The sequence below is a fragment of the Strongylocentrotus purpuratus genome, unplaced genomic scaffold (assembly GCF_000002235.5).
Source record: "Strongylocentrotus purpuratus isolate Spur 01 unplaced genomic scaffold, Spur_5.0 spur5_scaffold_14, whole genome shotgun sequence".
In the NCBI taxonomy this organism is placed as follows: domain Eukaryota; kingdom Metazoa; phylum Echinodermata; class Echinoidea; order Camarodonta; family Strongylocentrotidae; genus Strongylocentrotus; species Strongylocentrotus purpuratus.
The window spans coordinates 20,067,163-20,088,310 of record NW_022145599.1 but is presented as its reverse complement, the minus strand read 5'-3'; the positions used below and the strand labels follow the sequence as shown (position 1 = coordinate 20,088,310).

General features: G+C 37.3%; 1 protein-coding gene across 1 annotated transcript in view; it reads left to right on the top strand.

Annotated features, from left to right (window-relative positions):
- The first annotated feature begins 828 nt into the window (after positions 1–828).
- Positions 829–21,148, top strand: part of LOC585224 (NADPH:adrenodoxin oxidoreductase, mitochondrial) — a 57,779-nt gene continuing 37,459 nt past the window's right edge. Inside the window, exons 1-7 of the mRNA XM_785057.5 lie at positions 829–920; positions 3,219–3,413; positions 4,193–4,288; positions 5,224–5,346; positions 5,946–6,059; positions 7,758–7,859; positions 8,310–8,502. Coding sequence (XP_790150.2) covers positions 3,243–3,413; positions 4,193–4,288; positions 5,224–5,346; positions 5,946–6,059; positions 7,758–7,859; positions 8,310–8,502 — 799 coding nt within the window. The 5' untranslated portion in view covers positions 829–920; positions 3,219–3,242. The remainder of the gene's footprint in view (positions 921–3,218; positions 3,414–4,192; positions 4,289–5,223; positions 5,347–5,945; positions 6,060–7,757; positions 7,860–8,309; positions 8,503–21,148) is intronic.

Sequence of the window (21,148 nt, the reverse complement as noted above, 5' to 3'; positions counted from 1 at the left end):
AACTTAGGACCCAGGGCCTCAAAGTAAGGGTTGCTCCCCCCCCCCCCCTCACCTAGCCAAAAAAAGAAAGAAAGAAAGAAATTCAGAAAGGGCATCCTTTCCAAGCTGCCACTTTCTCTCATTATGATTCCATTTTAACCATATGCCCGTATCATCCTTTTACAAAACGAAGGGAAGACATATATTACTGGAAGCTGTGGTGACAATTCCGTTTGGACTCTGGGACATTTTCTGTCTGATCTTTTTTCTTCCTCGAATACAATCATTATTTTTGAGCTAGAGAATATCCACAAATGGAAGAAAAAATTGAAACATTTTCAGATATTACCTAAGAGAGAAAAAAAGGAAAGGAAGAAGGAAAAAAAGGTCATAATTTTGAAGGTGAAGGGTATCTTTGGAGTTGTGAAGCCTACTTGTGGTGTCCCACTTGGGAGAAGGGGGGGGGGTGTACCCTATTTTTGTCAGTGCATTATCTAGGTGACAGATTCCAGAAACATTCCTCAACAAATGTGGGTGTTCCAAAGCGTATCCCTCCTTCAAAAAATTAATTGATTTATTCTGGTAAACTCTTACAAGCTTATCCAAACAATGTCATAATCATGATATGATGATTTAAAAAAAAAATAACACTACTAAAACTGCTCCTGTTACTGATAATAATAATAATAATAATAATAATGATACTCATAATGATAATAATAATAACAATAATGATACTAATAATACAAAATAATAATACTACTATTGTAACTAATAATACTACTAATAACAAATTATGATAACCATATAAATAATAATAAAATAATGAAGGTTTTGGGGGGGGTTATCCTTTGGCGTTCCATAAATGTAAGAAGAATGCAAATAGAGAAGACAGATAAATTCAGCTAAATTTAGACCCAACCTCACCGACGTTTTGAAAGGTAAATATAAAATTTGAATGATTGAAATTTTTGAAATTTGTTTCAAATAGATTTAATTGCTTATTCCTTGCAGTTATTGATATTTGTCGGTGGTTATATTAAGATTGCCCGAGCATAACACATTTTGTTTCTTAACTGCACTGACTAATTGTAGTCCCATACGTTCTACATAGTGTGTGGTATGACTATGTGGTATGGCTGAAATGTGATTGTGAATATTTGCCCCCCACCCCCCGAAAAACAAATCTGTGTGGTGCCTTTTTACTTGTTAAGAGTCGTGTCCCTTTCAGTATGTCCACTTGGTTACTAAAGCCAGAATTATGACCATAAATCACCAAAGGAAGGAGACGAGTTGGCTCAGTCGTAAGCGTCTGTCGAACCAAAGATCCCGGGTTCGACTCCCACCCAGGCGGATGACTGAAGTCTGCGTTGTGTATTAACGTGCCCCTTCCCTTGTTCATAGACACAGGTTATGTCAAGTGGAGAACACTCCGTCCCTCGGATAGGACGTTAAATGGAGGCCCCGTGTACAGGAGAGTCACCACCCTTGCACGTTAAAAACTAGACCAAAAGCTTCAGTCTCTATACCGTCGGTTGTTCCACTGAGACTACGTCTGGCTCCACTAGACCTCCGGTTATAGAGACAGAACGATCGCCTATGCCAGCCTATGTTGAAGATATCACGGCTAGATTTTAGCCGTTAGGCCCCTCCCACAAACATGAACAAACTTGCCACGGCCGTATTGTTATGCCCCCAAAATCCCCCAAAATGTCATTTTACCTCGTGCATATCCAATTTTACATTAGGCCTAGGCTATAATACATCGGTTCCACTTACTAACTTGATTGAAATAATCCGTTTAATGGTCCCTTTTAAGGAAATTATGGGTCAAAATCGACATCCATGTTGAAAATCTTGCAAGCCGTGTTAAACTCTCGCTGCCGTCAATCTCATCCCTTCTAGTCTACGCCGAAGGCAAAATGATTATGAAGGAAAAACTGTGCGCCATCTACACGTTCGTAATGGCGTTATCACAGTTTTTCCTTCATAATCATTTTTGCCTTCGGCGTAGACTAGAAGGGATGAGATTGACGGCAGCGAGAGTTTAACACGGCTTGCAAGATTTTCAACATGGATGTCGATTTTGACCCATAATTTCCTTAAAAGGGACCATTAAATGGATTATTTCAATCAAGTTAGTAAGTGGAACCGATGTATTATAGCCTAGGCCTAATGTAAAATTGGATATGCACGAGGTAAAATGACATTTTGGGGGATTTTGGGGGCATAACAATACGGCCGTGGCAAGTTTGTTCATGTTTGTGGGAGGGGCCTAACGGCTAAAATCTAGCCGTGATATCTTCAACATAGGCTGGCATAGGCGATCGTTCAGTCTCTATAACCGGAGGTCTAGTGGAGCCAGACGTAGTCTCAGTGGAACAACCGACGGTATAGAGACTGAAGCTTTCGGTCTAGTTAAAAACCCATTGCACTATATTTGTATAAGAGTAGGGGGAAACCCCGGTGTAATGGTCCACCTACACACCCACATCAGGCCGAGTATACAGCATCTGCAAGAATCTTCAGTATTGAAGGAGGCAGATTGTCTTGAAGAAGAAGAAGGAAACGAAACGTTGACATTGTCTCATTGTGTCTGTGATTCTGTCTTTTCTGATTCTTTGTTTTCTGTTACAAAACGAAGGAGGGAAGACATATATTACTGGAAGCTGTAGTGACAATTCAGAAACTTGGGGACATGTTTTGTCTGACCCTTTTTTTCTTTCAATACAGTGTTCTCCGTAACATCCTTTTTCCTTTATTTTCTCATGTTTAATATTTATTTATTTTTCTCCTCATTTCATCTATCTTTTATCTTATTTCAGCTATTTTTCTATCATTTCTTATGTCTTTCTGTGTTTTTTCTCTGGTAGTCTTATCTTAGGAGGGCTTGCAGTTTTTGCAATGGAACAAGAACCAAATTGTGACGTGATGTATTTATGATGCAGATGTCCGTTACATACGTGCATTTGTGCTTTATTTTCACAAATTGTGATTCTGGCCAAAATGCACCCTTTTAAATATTTCAAATCAGCAATCCTCAATCATGATTAAACATATGACTGGAGAAAAAATGCAATCATGCAGTGTGGTTGTAAATTAAAAGTGTTTCAAAACTGTGATCCCAGCTTATGAATTGGTGCATGAATGCAACCTTAGTTTTGACAAGATAGTATCATGAGAGATGAGTAGGCTGTGAGGCTTATCATCGTATACATTTTCCCCTTTTCTCCAGTTAATTCTTTAAATCAGAGTGGTAGAATATGTCGTGGGTACTGCGTAGATACCTTTCCAGTCGGCTGATATGTCCGGCATGCGTTCACCAGACCAGTCACCCAGCCCGGCTCCTGTCCTCCCAGTCTGCAAGCACCCCTAGGGTATGCATCATTGGCAGTGGACCTGCTGGATTCTACACAGCACAGTCACTGCTCAAGGTAAGTATTTTCATTCTGGTACAAAAGGCCATTTTCGTAATGTAACCAAATTTATGTTTATTAAAGTACCTCGATACAAAATATTTAATTCAACTATTACAATTAATGGGCTATTTTCGTAATGTAACCACATTTAATGCATTTAAGTCCTTGTGAAGTGCCTTGATACAAACTATTTCATTCACCTGTTACGAATAATAGTATTTTAATAAGACAGAATCCGAACTGCATACATTAGTTGTTGTCAGGTAGGACAAACATTATGGCTTGCCCCACCTAGCAACATTTATATTTGCAGTTTGCATTCTGACTATTGAAATACTATTATTCTTATCAGGTCAATGAAATAATTTTGTATTGAGGCACTTCACAAGGCTTGTTATTCCTAGTTAATTGGTAATGTATGGGAAACGAAATTGCTGCCATTTTATTTGAATATGCTACATACATGTATAAGCTTTATACTTTGTGATTAATCCCTGTTGAATTCGATATCAATTGCATAAATATCACATAAAGTTCTGAAGTACATGTATGTTAATCATAAATGGTGAAATTTTCCATCTTCTGTCCATCTTTGTATGGTATTATGTGAATGTGAATGTGAGTGGCGGTGTTTATTTTACCTGACTAGTGACTGCTAAGAAAGCATAAATGCTTGAAAGTAAGCAACCGGACGGCTGACGGCTTTAGGCCCTCTCCGAGGGACCTGGTAATGAGGATTAATGTTAAATGCAGTTACACAATATGTTTTGTTTCTTTCCTTGACCTCCCTACAGGGTGACAAGTCATTACATGTAGACATCTACGACCGTCTTCCAGTACCCTTTGGCCTTGTTAGGTATGGTGTGGCACCAGATCATCCAGACGTAAAGGTAACAATTATAAGCTCGCCACATTCAGTATGAAAGCGGGACTGCACTACTTATATTCATTTATACAGCTAACAATGCCTAAGCGGTACTCGTTGGTTCCCCATAATCCCCTTTTTCTTATGTTGACTTTTTCTTATGTTGATTGGAAGCTGATTTGATGAGATAATCTCCTGCCAGTGACCAGGCTGGGAGGTCTAATCCCTCCTGGCCAAACTAGTGCAGATTGGCTTTAAAGGGAAGTTTTTTACTGTAATTGCTCCAAATGAATGTGTGTGTTACTTCATGGTGCTGTCTCAGGGAGATTTAATATTGACCAGAATCAAAATTGAATCCCCCTTTTATCACAAGGTTATGCACCATCCAGTGATTGGGTGGTATGTGATCAATATCAGACTCGGAATGAATAAATAAGTTTTCATAAACTGTTTATAAGATTACAAACTGTAAGGAAAACTTAAACTAATTTCTGGCACTACATTTGATCTTGTTTGAGCCAATTGAATAATCTGTAATGGCCCCTTCTTTTGAAAGCAATAATAATAACAATAGTTGCAATTCATGTAACACCTTTTCCAATAGATACACAGTGCTTTGACTTGTCATACACTGTTAGAGTTAAATATACAAGTTATTAAGCAGTGACAGTGTGAGTTCAATGAATCCAATATGGTTTTAGAATAAATAGGATATATGTCTTCAAACTCAGTTGTTCTACTGATAATTTCAATTGAGGAAGGAGCCTATTCCAGAGTTTGGAGGCAGTAGAGGAGAAACTGTATTTTACCAGCTTTGTTGGTGAGGGGTCGAGTGAAGGTCACTGAAGATGCTAGATGAGTAAGCCATGAAAGAGGATGATGAGTACCAGTATTGGGTCTTCTTTACTATGCATTGCTGTATTTGTATTACATTCACCTCTTATTTTGTACGTTTCACAGAATGTCATCAACCAGTTTACAACACTCGCCACAGCCGGTCGATGCAACTTTATAGGTGGGGTCAGCATAGGCAAAGATATACAGGTCAAGGAACTTTTAGATGCCTACAGTGCTGTTGTATTGGTAAGCTTCCATCATTTATATTTTCACGTGATGTGTATGGAAGTATGTGTCTTGAAATTAATATTTACAGTCTTGTGAACCTGAAATGGTGTATATTTTGCCTTTTTTTGTTGTTATGGTTTAGGATAGACCACCTCAAAATATCTTGTGTTTTTCCCTTTTTTATGATTGAAAAAAATAAATATGAATTATGGAGTAAACTCACATGTTTTTATTTATTATATGTATTGATAGACAACAAAGGTATAATGTAAAGCTACTATTACTTCTGCAATTACAAAATGCTAGATTATTCCTCTGACTGAATAAGGCATTCAAGCATGAAATCAGTTATCCATTTGCTTCACCTGTGTCATTAGTGGCAAATGTAGGTTAATATCCTGCTAAAGGATAAAAGTGTCGGTCACAGGGATTCAAATCATGATTCAGGTGGTCAATAATCTTTTGACTTATCCACTAAACAATAAAATCCTAAATTTCCCAGTATAAGATAAGATCAAAATCTTTCATTATTGTCCAGAATAAATGTTCAAATTGTATAGATTAGAATCACAGCAGTTTTAATCAAATCAAATAACTTTCCTACAACCTATTTATAGAGTTATGGTGCTGAAAGTGACAAGATGCTGAATGTACCGGGAGAAGATTTACCTGGGTTCTACTCTGCTAGAAAGTTTGTTGGCTGGTACAATGGACTTCCAGAACATTCAACGGTTAGTACCGAGTAGAACATGTCACTGGCAACAGGCATCCTTTTAAATGTTTTAAATGGTTGTGATTTTATTTTTGTTAATGAGAGTCCACGTTGATGTTATTTGTCCTGTGTTTCGAAACATGTACATTGACACTTTCACTAGATGAGCAGTTTATCATTCAATTTGTAGAGATATGGCTGTGTGGGGTATTGTGAATGGAAATTATATAAGCGTGTTCACTCGTCACACAACATAACTCTTATTTTTATTTAGCTACGAGGAAGCAAGGTTGCACTGACAATAAAATACATGAAAGAGAGTATTCCCTTTTCGTTATGTTTATTGAGGTATACACAAAGCCGACAATACACTTGCAAAGTGCAGTCAAGCAAATATAGAAGACTTGGAATGAAAATGCATAAATGGTAAATGTGAATATTGCACGGAGATTACATAATAATGCGATGGACATGAATAAATGGAATGACACGAATAAAAGCTTACGACTGAATGGAAATGACCTCTAAAGTTCAATGAAAAAAAGAGATGTGAAGAACGAAGAAAGGGGCTCACGCGAAGAATATGCGGAAGCTTGAAGGCGGAGATGCAGCTTCGTAGTCGTGGCTGAAGAGCCGTGAAGGATCTCAATGCTGACTCTCATGATGAAGATGATGAAGAAGCTCTCAGGCGAGAATAGAAGAGAAGAAAAGTGGCACTCGAAGTCAGAACAGTGGGTCGTTCGAGGTCGGAGGCGAAGATTAGAAATTTAGACATGCAAAGCCGGCACTGGTGCTGAGTAGTAATTGTTGCTCGTTTGATGCGCTAGACTTTGATGGAAAAATGTTTAGATGAGCTGCGGTGAATTGTCCGAGCTCGAGAGTGGAAAGAGCTACCGGAGCGAAGAAACTGGCAGCTCCCAGAGGAGAGTCAGGCGCCATGTCGGTCCTGACTATAACGTTCCACTGGGAGACTGCAGCCCGATGAAGATGGCAGAAAAAGAGTTGACGTGTCGTAGAAGAGACGAAAGGCACAGAAGAATAAAACCTGGAGAGGAAATCATAGAGACGTCTTGACTCGACCAAGTTGGAAGCGGGAGTGGAGAAAAACCTTGTGGCGTTGAAAATACGCGGGTGAAGGAGTGCGCGGAAGCACTTGGCATGAATGGAAGGAAAAACATACGTGGTCCGAATAACTGAATATAAATAAGTAGCGTGATGGAAAAATACTGGAGACATGAATATACAATAAAAGTAGGGCGAATGTAAGAGCCGCTACAAATTAAATTAAATTCATTTCATCAATTTAATAAAATACAAATATATGAAAAGCATTAAAATTGTGCCTTGGAAATCACATTTAAATGCCTTCTGAATTCTGTCATCGCTACAGCTTTATATCAGAACCAATTGATTTCCATAGGCAATGGGTGAGGAGCAAATACTTGTTGAGGGGACAGTGTTTGCAAAGTTACTTCAATCAACAACTGTTGATTTGATGGTACACTTATTTGCTACTTGGATTACCTAGTTTTGGTTGATGGGCCATGTTTAAGTGCATCACTCAGTTAACTTTATTGCATTAGTTTTTGTGTACTTCTATAAAAAACAAATAAGTCTACTTCTTTTGCAACTGCACTGCACAATCATATCTACATTAAACTGTTTTTGTAATAGTTTTGCTTTATTCGTAAAATAATTTTTTTTCTTTCTTATTCAGCTCGACCCAATGATGGATACAGATACAGCTGTAGTGATAGGTCATGGTAATGTTGCATTAGATGTAGCAAGAATACTCCTCACTCCTTTAGACATATTAAAGGTTAGTCAATTGAAGGTGATGGTGGTTGTGGTGGTGGTGGTGGTGACGATGATGATGATGATGATGAGGTGATGATGGCGGTGGTGGTGGTGGTTGTGGTGGTGGTGATGATGATGATGATGATGATGATGATGATGGTGATGATGATGATGATGATGATGATGATGATGATGATGATGATGATGATGATGGTGATGGTGATGATGGTGCAATGAAGAGGAAAGTCCAGTATGCATGTGTACTGCTAAATACTGTATCATGACAATGAGACAATTAAGGCTAAAATACAACATTGTCCTTATTCTTGAAATAAGGTAAATTAATTTATAAACTGGATATCGTAGAATACTACTTGTATCAAGATGAAACAATGAAAAAAAAGAACCGGAAACCAAAGATATGTTTCTCAAGGATTAATGCTGTGTAAACTCTTGTCACATTCCTCAATAGAAAACTGACATCACTGCGGATGCCATTGAAGCCTTGAAGCATAGTAAAGTGAAGAAAGTTCACGTCGTGGGGAGGAGAGGTCCTCTCAACATCTCATTTACGATCAAAGAACTGAGAGAAATGATCAAGCTGCCAGACTGTCGGACTTCCATCAATCCAGAACACTTTGCAGGACTTGAGACGATCATTCCAGGTATGGTACTGTTTTATCACATTCGCTTAAAAAAGTCAGCCAAAGAATATTCACGACAACTGATAATTATGGACAAAATTATATTTGGATGGAAAGATTTTCTCTTGAAAAACAAGCATAATTTGCTGAAAAATCATATAGATATCATGAAAACGCGAAAAATGCAATTTTGTGGCTGGCTGTGTCTCGCATGTGACGCCACAAATCTTGACGCTCTATGGAGGACCGCTGAAGGCAGAAAATCTGGATCTCAAAATTAACATTTTTGAGAGATTATTACTGCGGGCCCCAATCATATTTTAAAGAGGGAAGTTGTTATATTTGATCAGTAAGGCTTCTCCTTCACAGTGATATGAATTTTGCATAAATTCAAAACCCTCTTGATTCTTCGGGTGACTACTTAAAGGGCTCAGAGTAGTGTGTTTACATTGGGAATTTAACACCATTCGGGTGTATAACCCAATAACGGGTGTTGTCGATCACTAAGAGTGGACTTCTCTTGTACGACCTACAGGTCTTGTGTAATGCACCTTGCCCTAGCCTACTGCCTTTCGACTAAGGAATTCTTATCATAATATAAAAATATCCCCAAAATTAAATGCTAATGAAATTCAATTACCAGTTTAAAAAAAAAATTGTAGCTGTGGCAACAAAGCCTCTATGATTCACGATTTATAGCACACAGATTTAGGATAGGCATTATGCTTTAATACTTTTGTATAGCATTTTTATTTTGGAGGCAATTTACTCACTTCTGCACCAGGTCTGAATGAGCCCTTCATTACCCACCATTGACATGGTTTTAGATACCGTATTTGCCTGCGATAAGGCCGCAGCGCCGCATAGAGGGAAAAAAAAATAATAATCGTAATTTTCTTGTAAAACACTATTATATATTTTTTCCCAAACTGATACCAAATTCATCAATATTCTTATAATTTACCGGAAGTTTAGCTAAAAAATGGAAACGCGGGCAGATTTGGTGTCCGATATATACCCCTACCACAATGTATGGTGTAATGCAAAATTGCATGAAATGGAAAACAAAATGGCAACTTCGGATGGATGCTTCACGGCAGCTCAGTTAGATGGTCTCTTCCTTTACTTTTGCAATGCACCGGCACGAACTTAGATCAAGATCTATCAGCAAATGTTGGTTTAGCAATTTATTTTCGTCTTCATGTCAACAATGCAAGATAAAATTGTCGGTAAGATGTGTTGAAATGTCCTGTACCATAGTGGTATAGTTATTGTACCGTTCGTAGTCCCATATGTGCAAAGTCGTGCTGGTTTTGACTTGAGTCTTGTTTTTTTTCTTTACTCTTTCACCGCAAAGGCAGCACCTCGACTTTTTGATATTTTTTCTCTTCCAAAATACTGCGGCCTTTACGCAGGCAAATACAGTAAAGGAACACAAAAGCTTTGGCAAATATCACACTATTTATAGACATATAGGCCCGAATTCACAAAGGAGGTTTGTCAACAAACCTAGGTTTATGTGCGCCATAAGACGCGTTTTGACGCGATTCAGACCAAGGTTTGTCTGAACCTTGGTCTGAAACGCATCGAAACGCGTTGTATGACGCACATAAACCTAGGTTTGTCGACAAACCTCCTTTGTGAATTTGGGCCTATCAGTTTGAGGAATCTTCAGGGATGATGCTCACAAGTTGGTGCCAGATTTATTGGTGCTTCAACGGTTTAGCATAACAATTTCATGGGCAGTTCAGGAAGTAAATAAGGAAAGTGTTCTCAGGTTTTTGATTACTGCTAAAGGGTTAACTGGGAGGTGCCCTCTGTAGTGGAGTTACAGCATCATATGGTTCTACGGCATAGGCTCTAGTGACAATAGCAGTTAATTTCCTACATTAAACGCATCGTTAAAAAATATTAAATCTGAAATGCATGGCCCTTCGTGTTATCAGTGTCTGTGATATGGTGTAATATTGAAGCCCTAAAAAAATTGTGCTTCAAAATGATCATAAAGTGCCTCAAAAAAGTAAAAAATCTTTGAGTGACCGGTTTAACCATACTTATTTCTCCCATTAGACTGTAGTGTTATAAAAACCGTTAAAAAATTGCAAAATTTGATTTCGTTTTCCAATCATAAATATCTTGATAATCAGATGGGCGATCAGCTTGTAAAAATCACAGGATTCCTGATTGACCTAAAGGTTTATGATTATGATTGCAGCATGTGCTAAATCCAGGATTTTGTTTCAGAATCTGAGGCAATGTTACTGAGTCACTTTAACTAAAGTTCTAACTTGAACCCTTGTCCAAACATGATCCCTAACCCTGAAAGTAAATCTAACCTAACTCTAAAACCTATATCTCCGATGAAATAAAGTTTTATAGAGCAAATGAAGAGTCAACAACATATCAAATCTCTTAAAAGCTTCTGTGCATCCTTATGGGTTGGTTTTGCTGAACTATCAGTGAAACTTGATACACCATTACTTTCAATGAAGTTTCTTGCAATTTAATCTTCTGCCAACCCAGTTTTTCGTGAATAGTCTACAGTGTCATTGAGGGTCGCAATCAAAACCTTTTTTACTAAACAGATTGTGTAGAGCTTCAAGCCTTGCCCTTTCATGTTGTGAACTTGTGAAAGTGGGCTTCTGGCACGGAGATTAAAGTTACTTTCTGATCGTTTTTTCATTCTTCTTCAAGTAGTCCACAAATATTGGTATCAAATAGCCTAAAAACAATGTCATTTGGGAGCAGTGAAAACCTAAATTTAGTGAGGTGAAGACCCCTATAAATGGGGCTCTTGAGCGGTGGTAGCCATCTTTTCAAAGTGTAAAGAGGTATCCTTGGGGTGTAACCTGCTGTTGCATTCTTCAGTGTTGAATATTGCTTCGCAAAAAATGTTATGCTTTCTTTCTTTGGGGGAAGTGCTACTGCCTTAGTCATGCCAGGCACTAGGCTATCAAAGACCAGAGGTCTGAGATCATTTGTGCCTTGATATAGGTCACATTCTTCTGAAATGAAGCTTGAATTTGCATTTGACTTCATTACACTGGTCTTCAAATCCAACTCTGGATGATAGCTTTCTTCCCTGCTTATTGAAGAACAGATAGACAGAACTTTTTGTCTGCGAAAGTACTCAGTAAATTACCTTTGGCCCTGTTTAAAGGTACTATGTCCCATTTGCAGGCCAAAAAAATGAAAAAGTTAAATTCCAACTGCATTTGAAAGATAATACTAATTTAGAACTTCCCTAAAAAAGGTGGGGCTTGAAAATGTCTTCAAGTGGGAAAATAACGACTATTAGTTGTCAAATCGACTTTAGGGCTATAGAGCCCAAAAGTAATAGTCTTGATTTTCAGACAATTATACCGAATGGTCATATGTTTTATGCTGCGCAAAGATTCAATCAGTTTAATCTTGGCCATCACAAGAAGTGGGTTATTGATGTAGACAAATGCTCATGTACCCTTTACAACTCTTTTCATGTATGTTATTACCAAAGAAGAAAAAAAGCCAGTCAGTCACTCAATAGTGTCTAACAGTGAAGTCTAGCAAGTAAACGGGTTTCCTTGCATAATTTGAATATGATGACACTGCTAACGTTTAAATTTCACAGATAGGACATACATGACATATTCATAATTCCTGCAAAGTTCTACAGCATTTGAGGTTGGCTGCAAAAGGGACATAGTACCTTTAAAACAGGTGCATTGTGTGTGTTTTACAGAGGTGTATCAAATATCAATCAGATATGATTATTTACGTCTGGGGACCGACCTTGAAAGACATGACTCGGTTTCGAACTGGGGTCGCCTGAGTCGGTTTGTAGGCGAAGACAGAAAGCTGACCAAGTGAACGTGTTGCTAAACCAACTCACATCTCCCATGCTTCGCATAATAAAGGCCGTCTCTGTATTCTTGTTTGTGGACAAAACGTCCATAAATTGAGACATGGGTGATGAGAGTTTCTTGAGATCCTCGGACTGTGCAGCGAGCAAGCAAGCTTGCCCTATAGAAAACCAACCTATTTGGCTCCAGTCAACTCATCAGCCCCCGATTCGAAAATCTCCTCCGTCTGCATGTCGACAAAAATGAAGTCCTCACTGCCAGGGCACAAAGGAAAAGATGGCTTCCACCGCACACGAGCCCTATTTACAGGGTTCATTCATGAATATTTCATATTTGTAGGCATTTTATAACTGTAAAATAAACACTTTGATGCAAAAATTATAATTGTACATGATGCTGTATGCAAAAGTGTCTGCATTCTTTTCATTATAATCATAAATTGTAATAGAGTTGAATTCATTCACATTCAGTGTGTGTGTTTCCTTTGGCCCAAATTCACAGAGGAGTTTTAAATTTAACCCTCAAATAACCCATGGTTTAAAGGTATTACAAAGTTTTGGTATGGTGTCATGAATTTGGTTCAAATTAACATATTGGAAGCATATGCGTTCCTTTAATATACATTGATCGTTGTCGCGGTTGAAATCGAGTCTAAAGTTATAAAATTTTAAATAATAAACTCTTTATGTTGTATAGCTCCCTCTCAAGGTCAAGATATTAATTTAGCTATGAAACAACGTTTCTTGACTGAAATCGACCGATTAGCTATTCCCGTTCGGAAATTATATATCCCAACTACATATTCTGAGATTTTCATGGTCGCAGCTACGATTGTACGGCCATAGGCGCTATTTGAAATTTATCCAAATTTACCGGGAGCACCGGTAAATGTTTATATTCAATTTTTCTCGAAAACAGAAGTGTTTTAGGGGCTAATTTTTTTAGAGCTTATAATACATCCACAGAGGCATCCAAATATATCAAAACTGTAAAGATTCACTATCCACCCAATTTTCAAAATTTCCCAAAACTTTGTATTACCTTTAAACTTAGCGCAAAGTAAGCGTACCTTGCCTTGCCGCATCTATTATTGGACCTCTGCCTGTGTCGCGCTTAATTTGCGCTAATTTTAAACCATGGGTTATGTAAATGAAGATTTGGGGGGTCGGGCTCGGAGGTTCTTGCATTCGTTTTCTTAGTCGGATTTGGTTTCATATCATTTAATCAGCACCATTCCTCAAAGTGATCAAGTATTGTTTGCAACAGTGAGGGATCAGCATCACAATGAATATCTAAGGTGCTCATGTCATCAATATATTCCCAGTGATCTGGGTAATTTGTCATTTACGGCCCTATTTTTTTCCCCTGGGGCAGGCCACAAGTATAAAGGGTTCTTGCTTTCGAAATGACATCACTCGCCTCCAGATTGGGTGCGACCAGTCAGAAAATTGCAAAATGTTGAGGTATTGACCCCATAGTCGATGAGTTTGCTGACAAATTGTTTTAAATGAGGCATTGAGGTCAGCCAGGGATCCTCTCCGTCTAACATATTCAGTTTACCCTCACATTAGCCGGTGATAGGACATTAACTGTATCTGCTTCAAACTACTGAAATGATCTACCACTTAGAATTACAATGTAGGCAGTCTCCATCAGTTATTACCTTCAGAAACGCCTTAAAAACACATCTTTTTTGCAGTTTGTAGTTGTAAGACTGTTTTTCTTATTATAAGTATTTATGTAATTTTGATTTTCGTTCACTGTAAGCGCTTTGGGCCTTATGGGAAAAGCGTGGTATAAGTAACCATAATAATAATAATAATAAGTAGATAGTAGACAAAAAAGGGGGAAAATTAGAAGTTGAGCAAGTGACTAGAGTATTAATCAAGGGTTTACCATCCTCAATTTTCACTAATTTCTGTGGTGACCCTCAGAAGATCTTCACAGGAGAAATTCTTCTTTATATATATATATATATATATGGAAGATGGTGCAAGAATTACATACTGTCTCATCATGATTCTTGTCTTTTATGCCTGGTCTAGTTAATTACTTAAAGCAGGGTAGCCAGTGATTCTCATCGCAGGACATCACTTGGGGTGCCACGAGAGAAATTTATTAAACATTAATTATTTTTTGATCCATTATGAAATCAGAGCTGCCAACCATTCCGTTTTTGCCGGAATTACTCCGTTTTTTCCTCAAAATTACGGTATTACGCTTTTTCTTCACAAAATATGTTTTTTTATAATTTTTTTTTTTTACATACCACACGTCAAACAACTGCCCTAAAATGGTGATTTGATCACAAATTCAATAGAAAACTAATTTTAAAACATACTTAAAGAGAAAAATATTCTCAAAAAGAATGAAATGCCGATAATACCAAAATAACCAAAACAAAAAAACCTGCTTGTATGAAAAAACAGCATGAGGAATGAACATTTCTGCATTGGAAGTGTGTCGCACGTGGTTGTAAATTTAGTTTTTATGAATTCCTTTTTTTTTTGCTTGAAATTCCTTTTTTTTGCCATCATGATTCCTTTTTTTGGTCGCACAAGGTTGGCAGCTCTGTGAAATACACGTCGATCTTGTGAAGAAGAAAAATGAAAACCGTATTTTCATGAAGAACATTTAGAAATGGTATTAATTCAGGCAGTGAAGTGCCTGAATATCCACAAAATTAGTCAACGCAGTGCCAGAATATCTCTTTTAACAGCGAGATGCCCAAATATCCTTATAATCGAAAGTTTTGAATAGGTTGAAAAATTGTCTCCCGTGAATCAACCCGGGTCACTAGCGGCTCAGAGCGCCAATGCCTTAACCACTAGACCACATAGATAGGCTAGTGGCTTCGGCGGCGACACTGGTTGTCAATTGACCGACAGTTTGACAACCTTTAACCTTCATTAAAGAGAAATCTAACCTTGACAATAAACTATTTCAGAACAAATCAGAGAAGTGGACTGGTGGAAGTTTGAACGAAATCAGACAAAAATTGTGAAAGTTATGAATTTGTTAATGTTGTATTGACTATGTACAGGTATGGGCTCTTCAAATGGGCTTTCAGTAATGTCTGTGTAATGTAGTGGCAGACAGCTTTGCCATTTGTTCCAACCCATAAAATGACAAAAATCACAATTTTTCAAAAATTCATGACTCAAGAGGGTCTATTCTATTTTGATGACCCATAATATTGGGCTAACAATATTGATAATTGAGTAGTGCTCCAAGGGAGAAATAAGTGTAGAAAATGAAAAAAATTAAAAGGAAATTCAAGAGATATTAGAAATATATTAACAAGGAAAAAAAAGCATAGAGACAAAAGGAAAAGAAAAGAGAAATACCCCAAAGTAGTGATCCAAACTTCTAAATGTCAGAGGTACGAGAGAGAGAGAGAGAGAGAGAGAGAGAGAGAGAGAGAGAGGGAAAGAGGCATGAATAAAAACGACACAGATATCTAGAGAAAATTGGGCTGTAAAATGCTCCTGGTGATAATAATGAGTACTAATGAATCGTCAGACCTGACTAATTGTATTGATTTAACACAAACAAAGCCTTGGAAATTGCCTTTCTCCTTCGCTTGATATTATAAAAGCTTGTCATCTATTTTATAGGACAGATAGAGAGTGAAGGTGATTGTACAGTATGTACATGCCCTTGTATCTAGAGATATATTTGAAGGTGTTCATTATATTCATGTGTAAAATACCATTCAAGAATACAACAAAATTATTGAATATGTTTGTTTACAATTATATATTTGATTTGCATAAAAAAAATAGTGTACATGGATACCTCCATGATGTGACTTTAAAAAAAAAGATCACATCAATACATCGCTTATTTTGAATTGTATCGTTTGATAAAACATGTACTGAACCCAATTGATTGGCCTATCAGAGCTGTCATTGAGCATCTGCTAATTTTTCAAATTGATACATTTTCAAATGTCCGGTGAGGCCATTATTCATGTTTGGTATCAAATTTACATCAATTGTATACATTTCACATAAATGAGTTGCTGTTCTTGTAGTAGGAATGTGTGAGAATATTTACTGTTTATGATGTCCCCCCTCCCCCAAAAAAAGGATGTATGAAAAAAAATCACTTTGTGAGAATATGCATTCTGTTGGTGAGAAATAGAATATGATTAATAAAAAATAGCAAGTCAGTTTACTCAAGAATTTTGTAGTGAAAGTTGATGAAATTCAACATATTGATCAAGTTTATTTTGAAATTCAACTTAAGAAGCATATCTGAATCATCGCTAAGAATACAAAACTCTGAGTAACTGAAATGTTAAGAAACCCTGATAGTTCCTTTAAACTTTCTCATTACTCCATCTAACCTCGAAAAAAATCATAGAAATGAGATGTGCGAAATATGATACTTGCAAAATAAGTGGATGAGCTGGGAGCCACAGCATCTTTTAATTGGTATAGATTAGATGCCCCTCAGACATACCAAATTGCGTCCTGTTACGCTGTTACTTTCTCCTATATCACTCCCGGTTTCATATTACACAAGAAACAGGCGTTATTTATTTCAGAGATGGGTAACAGATGTCTCAAATCACTGCAAGCATTTGTTTTTATTCCCTTGCGATATTTCTCCGGAACGGGGTGAAGTGGGGCAAGTTTTCTTGATTTAAGAAATTTGAGAAATGTAATGAGAAAATTTGTGTATATTGCTGAGGGAGGTGTATTGGGTTTCTAGTAGGGAGAAATAGTTTTAATGTCTTGTTTATATTGTGGGCTTATATCTGTCTACTGACAGACATGCAGAACTAATTGTTTGAAAGCCATGTTCACATTTATAAAAGAAAAAGTACAGAAATTAGCAGATCAGAGATGCTTTATTTCGCATGGTATTTGGCAAATAATGCAGAATAATTTGCGACTAGTCTTGTAAGCATGGTAAAGCCCCCATCCTACAAAACTAGTTCTCACTGCATTCTGGAAAATGTTGCCAAACGGGCTCAAACTTTGTGCAAACGGAGTGAACGTAGTAGCAACTGTTTATGATCTGTTTAAGAACTTCATGGACAGGAAGGGAGATTTAGAACTTACATGTAAGCCTGTTAAAAAATTTAGACATATTGGGAACGAGGTAAAACTACTTAAAGAACAAATTTAAACTGACTACGAACGGGCTTGGACTGCTTGGAAATTGCAACTTTACCCGATCTGACCTTGATAAGAACTGACTGTAAACAAGATACAGACGTATTGAGGACTGTTTATGAAGTATCAACAAAAGAGGATTGTATTATAGACATTATTTACACATTCTACCCTGACCACAACCTGTTTAACGATTTTCTAGAATGGTTCCAGTTCGAAGTGAGAACTAGTTTGGTGTGATGGAGGCTTAACAATGCACCGCAACTATTTTTTTCTCCAATTTTTGCATTTATGCGGTTTGTTGCAATCATCCTCCGAGCTTGGGGAAGCTGCTGTGATAAAAAGATATTGTGGGTTGTAATTTGTGAAGCGTTAAAATATCAGGCCAGATTTCTTAGTGCATTATTAGAGGCATTGCGAAGTTAATTTCACAGTTTATATTTCCTTGTAATATTTTAAGAATCACTTATTCTGTCAAAGCTTGACATTTTAAGAAACAAGCAGCAATTAACATGAAGTAGCAGGAAAGAAGAAAAGAAGAAACTATATCAAATTAAGGGAAAACAATTTTTGAGTCACTCGTTCATTTAGTAATCATATTGAAGCAGTTTGGTATCATAACTCAATGTGATTTTCTTCTGAAAAGGTGCGAAATAGACATGAATAAAAAGGACAAAGCTAATCGCTTCGTCATTGTCATTTTACAATTCTTGCTTCATGTTGCAACATTAGCAAGTTTTTTTTATGATACAATTTGGTCATTGTGCTTTTACTGTATTGGTTCAAATATTTTGTTGTAAAATAGAAAAATGTAAACTAAAGGATAGTATGATAAATTTATAACAGATCTTTAAATGCTTACTACCTTAAAATCATATACTTTAATTTTGTTTTCTTTGTACCTTTTGAACAAATTGCAGTATGCATGAAAGTACTTGTTTCCCGTACTTAAAGGCATTGTTTAACAATGTTACGTGTTATCAGTGTCTGTGATATGGTGTAATATTGAAGCTCTACAAAAATGGCGCTTCAAAATGATCATGAGTGCCGCAAAAAAGTAAAAATCTTTGAGTGACTAGTTTTACAATACTCAATTTCCCAATGGAATATAGTGTTATAAAAACTAATAGGAAAATGAACAATGAAATTTTGATTTCCAATCATAAATATCTTGATAATCAGACAGGCGATCGGCTTGTAAAAGTCATGGGATTCCTGACTGACCTAAAGGTTTATGATTATGATTGCAGCGTGAGCTAAATCCAGGATTTTGTATCAGAATCTGAGGCAATGTTACAGAGTCAGTTTAATGCAGTTTAACCTTTTTTTTCTTCAATTTTGTTTTCCTACCTACAAATCATTTTCTGTTAGTTACAATATTTTGGGTAACAATACGATTCTATTTTTTCTTTTGTACATTTTGAACAATTTTAAATTTTTCAGAATATGAAAGATTTAAAGAATTGAAAAAGGTAGTGGGTAAAGGCACTAATAAATTTAAAGGAAAGAGAGTGAGAGAGTGAGCTGGATAGATAAAGAGGGAGAGAGAGGGGAGGGGGAGAGAGAGAGAGAGAGAGAGAGAGAAAGAAATTTCAAATTAAAACGTGTAGAAGAAGAGGGATATATTGATTGCTTTTGTGTTCAAAGAAAACCCTAGAAATGGAATGAGGAAAGGAACTCAATTATAAAAATGGACAAATTAATAGTAGTCAACAAAAAATACCCATTTCCATATTTGAAACATCATCAACTTGATTTCAAAGGGAGATAGTTTGCCAAATACTGGGTCAAACTACCTCACGCATGAAAGCTCAATCATATTTCAAAGTTTATTACCCTTATCATTTCTTTTTCTCTAGCAAATGAATTGTCTTCCTAATTTCACAGTTCATGAACTCAATTTAATATTGTGTACGTGTGTGGATTATGACTTAGAAGAACTCCTTTATTTTTAGGTCAGCGTAATACATGCATGTCTGAAGCTGGAACAGGAAATAATTTAGCAGACATTGACTACACTCCTCAAAGGTGAAATACGGTAAAACAAGAACAGATAGTTGCAGGCTAGGTTCACGTGAGAGTTTGTAAACTTAAATGTTTATCTAATACGGTGTGTCAATATTGTTTCTGAGATTTTAGAAGAACACATGTAAAGCTTCAATCAAAAGAGGGCACCAGATGGCTCCATCAGTATTAAAAGCCACTCTCTCGTTACTATACCAATCTGACTGTACTATCCTTTGTCGTCTGACATTAAATGCCATCGAACTAAGCTTGAAACATGATGACAGCGGTGAAAGTTTGTAAATCCATGTAGGAAAGTGTTTGTAATACACCTATAACTCTATTATGCGTCTGCATACCGTGTTATGAACTGGAATTCACCTGTTTACTTTGAGAGTCAACTCAACGTATAGTCAGCCCCACTCATGTAAGTTTGTGTAGTGTTACTTGCATGCAAAGCATTGAAATTCGAGATCTCTGTCTGAATTGTTTGCTGTGGTGTACAACATCCCTGACACTGTGTCTCCTGAGGGTACTGAGGGTGATTTGCAAGGGGCCCATTTCATAAAGCCTTCTGTCCAACCCCCTGGTCATTTCCATGCGGCTGCGGGAAATGTAGGTCTAGTTGAAGGGTGGAAAATCTGGAGACAGCAATGGGACAACTACACTATTCTCACAAACCTCTCCAAACAACCAGATCGGTACCAAACTGCACTACTACTGCACAGTGTGGGACAAGATTGTCTGCGTGTCTACAACGGCATGAAGTTTGCTAATGCCGCTGAAAGTGTGAAATGCTCTGTGATACTGGATAAGTTTGATAAACATTTCCTTGGTGAGAGCAGAGAATTCTTTGAAAGATTCAAGTTCAATCAACGCAGTCAGGAAGATGGTGAATCTATTGAACAGTATGTGACAGCTCTGCGTACAATGAGTAAGACGTGTGGATTCTGTGACTGCATGAATGACAAATTGCTCGTTGATCGTGTTCTACTGGGAGTACGTGATGATCGTATGCGAGAACTACTCATCTCCAAATCTGATCTTGACCTCTCTACTGCCATTGATGTTTGTAAAGCAGTTGAAGCGACGTCTACTCACATGAAGGCGTTGAAAAGTGAGGAAATCAACAGGGTGAATCGAAAACCTTTCCCTAAACATGCTAAAACTGGAAGTGGAAAGCAGAAGTTTGTAAAGCAGAAGCCGAAAGAGCTCAAAAAGTGCAAGTTCTGTAATAAATCACACGAAATGAAGAAGGAATGCTGCCCTGCATGGGGTCAAAAGTGCAATGTGTGCCATAAGCCCAATCACTTCAAGGGATCTGCAGTGTGTACTTCCAAGATGATGAGTACTCCTCCACTGAAAGTATCAGTGTTGTACAGATAAATACAGTAAGTCCTGAAGATGGACCAATTTTTTGCAACATGCTACTAAATGGTCGAAGAGTACAGTTCCAGTTGGACTCTGGAGCAACAGTGAGTGTTCTCCCACAGAAGTTTCTGTCTGAAGAAGATGTAGTGAGAAATGAATGCATCCATCTCCGGATGTGGAACCACTCTCCGCTACTACGTGCTGTGGGAAAGTGCAAAGTCGTGACAAGGAATCCAGCTACTGGAAAAAAGTACAGGATTGACTATGTCATAGTTAAGGAGGATCTGACTCCACTGCTAAGCAAAACAGCTTCTGAGAAGATGC